The sequence below is a fragment of the Mercenaria mercenaria genome, chromosome 5 (genome assembly GCF_021730395.1).
Source record: "Mercenaria mercenaria strain notata chromosome 5, MADL_Memer_1, whole genome shotgun sequence".
Taxonomy (NCBI): Eukaryota; Metazoa; Mollusca; class Bivalvia; order Venerida; family Veneridae; genus Mercenaria; species Mercenaria mercenaria.
Window position 1 is genome coordinate 28,433,094 of NC_069365.1, and position 8,482 is coordinate 28,441,575.

General features: G+C 35.5%; 1 protein-coding gene across 2 annotated transcripts in view; it reads left to right on the forward strand.

The window, feature by feature from the left end:
* The window catches only part of LOC123558241 (transmembrane protein 131-like), a 43,522-nt gene extending 38,027 nt beyond the window's left edge, over nucleotides 1-5,495 (forward strand). For both annotated transcript variants that reach the window (XM_053543028.1, XM_053543029.1), the window contains one exon: nucleotides 172-5,495. In XM_053543028.1, the coding sequence (XP_053399003.1) occupies nucleotides 172-474 (303 nt within the window). In that variant the 3' untranslated portion in view covers nucleotides 475-5,495. The remainder of the gene's footprint in view (nucleotides 1-171) is intronic.
* The last annotated feature ends 2,987 nt before the right edge of the window (nucleotides 5,496-8,482 follow it).

Sequence of the window (8,482 nt, forward strand, 5' to 3'; positions counted from 1 at the left end):
GGGCAAGTGATTTGCAATCAACAACCATTGCCACTTGTCCACTGAGGACCCAGGAATATTTTTAATGAGTACATAAAGTTAGCGTGTAGATCAGATTTATGGATAAATTCTCTTAGTGGTTTGTTTTACTTAAGAAAATACATATAAATCAGGTTCTGAATTTTTATCTAGGACCCTGGTTTGTGGAGTACACTTACCCACAGTGCTAACAGTAGCTGGAACTCGTTGATGGGTATCTGGGGTGGCGGCGGCACTCAAACCACTGTTGCAGACCCTCTGTCTCCCGACACTTCCTTCACCCCCTCAGAGGGAAACAGTTCTGCCAACACTTCAGTGACACAGAGTGCTGATGCTCTTCCGGCTTTCAACCCGTTCTCCACCGACATCTGGAGTCCGAGCGCTTCGACTGCTTCTAGTGGTTGGAACATGCCAGGAGGGCCTCAGACAAGTCCCTCTGATGAGCAGCGTAATTAGATGTGGAGAAGGAACTATTGTTTAACAGACAGAAAAAAATGGACTTGATCTAGATAAAGAATGTTTGCTTTGTTTACTGTATTGTGTCAAAAAATAAAACAACTGGCCCTGTCTTAATATCTCTTTCACTTTGAAATAAATCTAAAGTTACTTCTAAATTTGGATAATTCTCAGCTACTTACTTTATATATTGTAGGCTGAAAGACTATTTGTTTTCAAATTGAATATAGTTGGAACTGTCTTAACAGCCACCTATACTATGCAGCCACTTGCCCTAAGCTGCCAAACAGGTCACTTCACAAATGGACTTTTAGTACTAATTCTAACTTGTCTAACAGTTATGTTTTTGCCATGGCTGTCTGCGTAGTGCAAATTTGACTGTAAATCGCTTATTTACTTGGTGAGCATAAACTTAAAATTTATATTTTAAACACTAAATAAATACTTTAAATCAAACAGAGTAAATTTAAGGTTTAATTTGTAGCATTTTTAGCTCGACTATTCGAAGAATAGTCTAGCTATTCTACTCACCCTGGCGTCGGCGTCGGCGTCGGCGTCGGCGTCGGCGTCGGCGTCGGCGTCACACCTTGGTTAAGTTTTTGCATGCAAGTACATACAGCTATCATTTAAAGGCATATAGCTTTGAAACTTATTTATTCTTTTTCTAGGTCAATTACCAACCTCACTGGGTCAAGTTCCATAACTCTAACATGTATTTTGAGCAAATTATGCCCCCTTTTGGACTTAGAAAATTCTGGTTAAAGTTTTACATGCAAGTTACTATCTCCAAAACTAATGCAGATATTGAATTGAAACTTCACATGTGTCTTCGAGGTTATAAAGCTAGTTGATAGCACCAAGTCCCATAACTCTGACCTTCATTTTGGCCAAATTATGCCCCTTTTGTACTTAGAAAATTTTGGTTAAAGTTTTGCGTGCAAGTACATACAGCTATTACTAAAAGGCATATAGATTTGAAACTTTTTTTTTCTTTTTCTAGATCAATTACCTACCTCACTGGGTCAAGTCCCATAACTCTGACATGTATTTTGGCCAAATTATGCCCCCTTTTGGACTTAGAAAATTCTGGTTAAAGTTTTGCGTGCAAGTACATACAGCTATTACTAAAAGGCATATTGATTTGAAACTTATTTTTTCTTTTTCTAGATCAATTACCTACCTCACTGGGCCAAGTCCCATAACTCTGACATGTATTTTGAGCAAATTATGCCCCCTTTTGGACTAAGAAAATCCTGGTTAAAGTTTTACATGCAAGTTACTATCTCCAAAACTAATGCAGATATTAAATTGAAACTTCACATGTGTCTTCGGGTTATAAAACTAGTTGATAGAATCAAGTCCCATAACTCTGACATGTATTTTGGGCAAATTATGCACCCTTTTGGACTTAGAAAATCCTGGTTAAAGTTTTGCGTGCAAGTACATACAGCTATTACCAAAAGGCATATAGCTTTGAAACTTATTTATTCTTTTTCTAGGTCAGTTACCAACCTCACTGGGTCAAGTTCCATAACTCTTAACATGTATTTTGAGCAAATTATGCCCCCTTTTGGACTTAGAAAATTGTGGTTAAAGTTTTACATGCAAGTTACTATCTCGAAAACTAATGCAGATATGGAATTGAAACTTAACATGTTTCTTCGGGGTTATTAAACTAGTTGATAGCATCAAGTCCCATAACTCTGATATGCATTTTGGTCAAATTATGTCCCGTTTCGAACTTAAAACTCTTTTGATATTTAACATTTTGGGTAATAATTTCCTGCTTCTGTGACAATATTTCGAATAGTCGAGCTTGGCTGTCTTATGGACAGCTCTTGTTTGTCATAGAATTTGTGAAAGAGATATTAAGACATAATTGAGTGTGAGTGTGAGTGTTTTTATATAATTTTTATAAAGTTTGCAGTTTTTTGACCATCACATGTGTCAGAATGACCAAACAAGAACATCTTTGTGGTATGTTTTTATTGCATCACAATATTCATCTGATTTTAGAAAATGAAGGCACTGCCAAGTGTGCAGTGCATTTTACATTTTTTCAGTATTATTCGGTAGGTAAAGCGAGGACTTTTTTTGTTATGAAGTGCACAAAATACATACCTTGAACTTAAGGAGAGACTGTGTTTATCATGTAAGGATTTGTTTCTGTGTGCTTGATACTTTTTTTCAGACATGTTTAATGCAAATATGAGTTGTGCCATGGGAAAACCAACATAGTGGCTTTGCGACCAGCATGGATCCAGACCAGCCTGCGCATCCGCGCAGTCTGGTCAGGATCCATGCTGTTCGCTAACGGTTTCTCTAATTGCAGTAGGCTTTAAAAGCGAACAGCATGGATCCTGATCCGCGCAGTCTGGTCTGGATCCATGCTGGTCGCAAACCCACTATGTTGGTTTTCTCATGGCACGGCTCATATATTGCTAATATTGCTGTATGTAGCTGCTAAACATTTTTCTTTAAACCTTAGCAATAATGATTGAGAAGTTTCAGTGTATCTATAAAAAGTTGCATTGAACTTACTGCTTTATTTTATAGCTGATTTTTACATATTTTTAAAAATAATTGCAGACTGCTAACATTTTTAGCTTTGAAATTGATAAATGAAACTCGGAATTGAAGATTGATTTATGTTGTGCTTGCTTTATGTGTTTTTGTGTAAAGATTTGCCAGTTGTTTTACTTTGAATACACGTGTAAACTTGCAAAATATGCAGTCATTGTCTGGATATGACATATTTGCTTATAGCCTCATGTTCACAAACAATTTTAGTTGAGATTTTTTCGCAGCAAAAATGTTTTAAACCATATATTTCGACCATTGCAAAACTGTTTTGTTTAAGAATTAAAAAGTATAAATGATTGTTCTTTGATAATTTACACTGAAGTGTTAGAGATACTTGGTTTATGAAAAATTACACTAAGAGAAATCTCAGCTTGAGGAAAATTTTGTATGTGGACATGAGGAGAGTTTAAAGCAATAAAACTTAGCAGACATACATGTGTAAAACAGTTATGAGGAATGGAGGCAATTGCCTGGCACAGCTGTAGGGGAGGGGTAGGGGAATGGTTACATACAAACAGGAATTAGATAATACCTGTTTAATAATGCCTTTCATACCATTTAAAGTACATCAGACTTGAGGCAGAGTATACAAAATTTGTTGACCAAGATTTTTTGAAATTATGAAAATTTTCATTTAAAACCACTCCTTTTGACGATGGAAGTACCTCTAATAAGAAAGTCTATAAGTGAATGCTGCTGTTTGAAAACTAGCACTATACCATGTCCTCAGTAACGGCCATTTTAAATTGCAGACAGTTGAATGAGGCTTACCTGACTTGAGTACACATGTATGACTGTACAAGTGAAAACAGGTTTTGAAACAGGTCAGACTTACTCTTCCAAACATGTTGAGAGCCGGTATGTATGTGCAGTGTTACGCATACGCATCAGGATTATAGAGCTGTAACAAATGAGTTACAGGTGTAAATTGAATGTTTGGAAGATTGACATTTCTGAGTCAAAACTTAATGATACTTAATCCATATGGATTTGGAAAGAAAAAACATGGAAGTATATAACTTAAGAGAACTGTTTCATCAAAAGAAAATTGTTACTAATATTTCTAGTCATTATAATCTGTTGAAAAGAAGGATCTGTGGTTGATTAAAACATGGTTTTAAAGATATGTTGTTTAAATTTTGAAATGGTACAGTTCATTGTGAAAATTTGTAAAAGTTAGATATTGTAAAATGATTACCTGGACATGAGAAACTTTGACATAGGCTACATACACATTTTTGTGTAATAAAATATGCATATTCCAGCTGGTTTATGCTGCATAGTAGCTTATGATGTGGTATACTTACAGTATAGATATTAACCTTTAGCCTGCTGGCAGTAATTGATTCTGCCTTTGCAACCAGTGCAGACCAAGAGCAGCCTGCACATCCGTGTAGGCTGATCATGGTCTGCACTGTTCACTATTCAGTCAGTAAATTTTCAATTAACACCCCTTTGATTAATAAGTGGTGTTGCCCAAATTGCATCATGGACAAGCTCATTTTAGAAATTTAGCAGGGTAAAGGTTAAACATACATGACTTAAAGCAGCAACGTATGGGTGATAACATTCATAACTTGAGTGTCTCATGATTTAAAGAGTGTGATGTTAAGATGTAAGAAATATCGGTAGAGTCATATTGATATTGAACTTGAGCTGCTGGCACTACCCGGACATAACCACTACACGAACAATGACGTATACTTTATAGAATTTCTCTAAAGACTTTTTTCATAGTTAATGTTTTTTTTTAATAAAAATGATTGTTGCTGTTTTTTTTACTTTGGTGCAATAAATCTGTTTTATATATGAAAAGAAAATATTGTTAACAGCATAGAATGTAAAGTGTTGTTGTTGCATGTAGAAATTGAAGGCAGAGATTTTGCGCCTGACACTTCAACATTGAGTATGGACCATTCAAATTTATAGCTGGTATTAATTGATAGACAGTCCATAGATTTGTTTTACTCTCTGTTAAAGATACAGGATTAGCAATCTCTGTGCTAAACATGCATGTTTGAAGGAAAAGTAAATTAAGAACGTTCTTTAAGTAACAGAAATTACTGTATTTTACCTTCTTGGTAGATTTTTTTGACATATGATTAGCTCTAATAACTTGCAAGAAGAATTGGTGAATAATTTTTTAATAGTTATTCTGTTAGTTTATTTCAGCTTTTTAAGTTAGAAAACGTTTATGAACTTGCGGTAAAAATGCAGGTTTTATAAAATCAGTTTAAAAAAGCTGGGTTTTTTCACGTCAGTATTTCAACAATCTTTGTTACTTTGTTAAGTTTTTATTTGTTTCACTCAGTTGGATTCTTTGATTACACCAAGCTGTCAACCAGTTTCTTAATCTTCCTATCTTCAAGTGGTTTTCTATGTTTCTAGCAATTCTATATTTCTTACATTTTTCCCATACTTACTCATTTCAGGAATTAGGAATGAAAAAAATATGGTGTATGAGTGAAATAGCAAGGTATTTCTATTCAGCATGTTCTTGACTTGACCAGCTCATTTCATGCAGGAACTGTGTTTTGTCTTGCTAATGCTGTTTATCCCTAGTCAGTAAAATCAGTTAAACCGAGTTAGATTCACTATACATCATGTTTCTAAACACTTCTTTCTCTTTGGTGACAATCCTTATTATCTCTTCCTATAATTTTTCTTACATTGGTTGACAGTTTGTTACAAGGTCAGTCTCTTGGCTTTTTTTGATGTATTGATTCGGAACACAAGTTTTGTTATACATCAGTTTTCCTTTCCTGATAATGGTTATTTACTTTTTTAAGTGCTGTGAAATAACTGAAATCAATATAGGTCAATCATTTTGTATCTTGTTTAAAATATTGATTACTAAAGTTTTTACGTTTGCTGTTTTTCTTATTTGAGGACGGGATCCTAATATTGATTGATATAACGGTGTTTTGTGTCTGCACCAGTGTAAAACCACGTAACTGTGTGTCTTGGAATTATATGCCAAGTTTCCTTTGTATTAATTGCTTATTGGTTGAGATACGGTAATGAAATTTACCCTTGAGATGTTTGATGCCAATTGCTTTCCTTCCAGGGGAGGTAATTTGTACAATTTGTCCCTTGGTGTATTTTCATACTTTATAAATCTCCCTTGAAATACTCGGAAACAGAACTGTGAGGTATGGCGGTAGGAAACATTGATTTAAATGCTTGGTTTTCATTACAGCCTCTCTCAGAATAATAAAACAATTACTGCAATAACATGTGTTCTTTATTTATTTCACCAGGAGTATTAGATGCATAACAAATCTTAAATTTAAATTATATATGCATATTAAAAATTGCTTGATTATTCCAGTACAACTTTACTTCAGCTTTAGGCATTTGACAGATGGCATCACATACTAATAGGTGTTATTGTAACATTAGTGTCCAGTTATTCCAGGTTTATAATCTGTGGTCTGAGCAATATTCACTTATTATTTAAACTAAATTATCTGTAAATGAGATGGAGAATGAATGACTGGTGCAGAAAACATGATGAACATTTGAAACTCAGGGTGACCATTTGACATTAAAACAGCCCGTGGCACTACAATTCACAGCTAGTTCAAACTAAAGTGCAGACTGCATGTTGCATAGATTAAACCATGGCCACTTGCATTTATATAAAATTCAATGGAGCACGGAAAATCTGTACCAGCAAAGCTGTATTGTAGAATTTGATCGGATACAGTTCTACCTGGCTTCTTTCTAGTGTGCATGTCATCACAACCAAACTGTATAAAAGTGAAAAAAACATACTGACATTCTAGTTAGTAAACATACAAATTACACCTTGTTATCCCAGTATTGTTTTGTTTGACAAATGCACCCGGCCATAAAAACAATCACACATTGTGATCAGGCTCCAGGATTAAAGAAAGCCATTTTGGTTAAAAAAAAAAAGAAGTCACATTTTGTGGAGATTTCTCTTGTGTTTTAATTTTCACAAATTTGATACCTAGATAACCAAGTGACCAGTATTGCAATGGCAATCTGGTAGAAAACTTTCAATAGTGACCTTGACCGAGAACCATGGGTCATGTGCGCAAGTCTAATCACTGGGTACATTTCTGTGTAGTAATTAAAAAATCCTTCAATGCAATTAAAAGTTATGGAGTGGAAGCAAGTTTTTAATTGACCTTAAACAGTGACCGTGACCTTTAACCAACGCATAGATCATGACATTGTGTTGACACATTGTCTAATCATGGAAAACATTTGCGAAAAGCACTAAGATAATATATCGATGCAGGTAAAAGTTATGGAGTGGAAGCAATTTTTACTTGACCATCACTATTAGTGACCTTTGACCTACAAGCATTATGTCATGTACATGCATAATCTACATATTGCCCTCTATTCACATACCAATTTGTATGAACCTAGCTTGAATACTTTTCAGGTAATTGCAGGATCCAGATTTGCAGATGGACGGACGGAGGGCATTCCTATAGTCCCCTTTGGTGTTCCACCTGTAGGGGACTAAAAAGATTGTATAATATACATACATGTACTATGACACTATTTACCTCAGCCTGTAAGTGTAGAAGGGTATTGTGAAACTGTTCACATGAATAATTTATAAAATTGCACGGGTTGTATGTCGCATGAAATATTTAGTCCGGTCTGACACTCCATACTGGTATTCTGCTAAATCCTACACATAACAAACAGATGGAGAGTGACTTTTGTCTTGCATACTTAGTCAGGCCGTAACAAGTTGCCTCTTGTTACACTAGGAGCAGGGAGTATGTGGTGCAATGGTTAATGATGAGACTTTAGTAGTCGGGGGTTCGATTTCCGTCCACAGCTGATATACAGTCACTTATATTCAGTGATTTACTTAACATGGTACGCTTTCCAGTAGCATCTGCCTAGACTGAATGATCGAGAAGTAAAAAAAAAAACACCTGCTGAGAGCTTGACTGGTATTAACTGGTTCCTTCAGAAGAAAACTTCCATCAGTTGCCCACTAAGGAAAACACAAGAATAACATCCAAAAGGAAAAGCCACTGGAAAGAATGCAGCTGCATTTACAGCACACGGCACAGATATAGAGGTATGTGTAAATGTGTACATGTACAGCTGCTGGGTACGTGTACATATTAACTCAAATGAAAACCTTTTTAGCTATTGTGACCGGTCATTGTCCGGCGGTGTCTGTCAACATTTGCCTTGTTAACCCAATCTTTATGAAACTTGCGGTCAGAATGTTTGTCTTGATGATCTCTAGGTCAAGTTTGAAAATGGGTTATATGGGGTCAAAAACTAGGTCAGTAGGCCAGATAAAGGAAAGTCTTGTTAACACTGTAGAGTGCACAGTTTGAAACCCATGAGAATTGGTCAGAATGTTTCTCTTGACGTCTAGGTCAAGTTCGAATCTAGATCATGTGGGGTCAAAAACTAG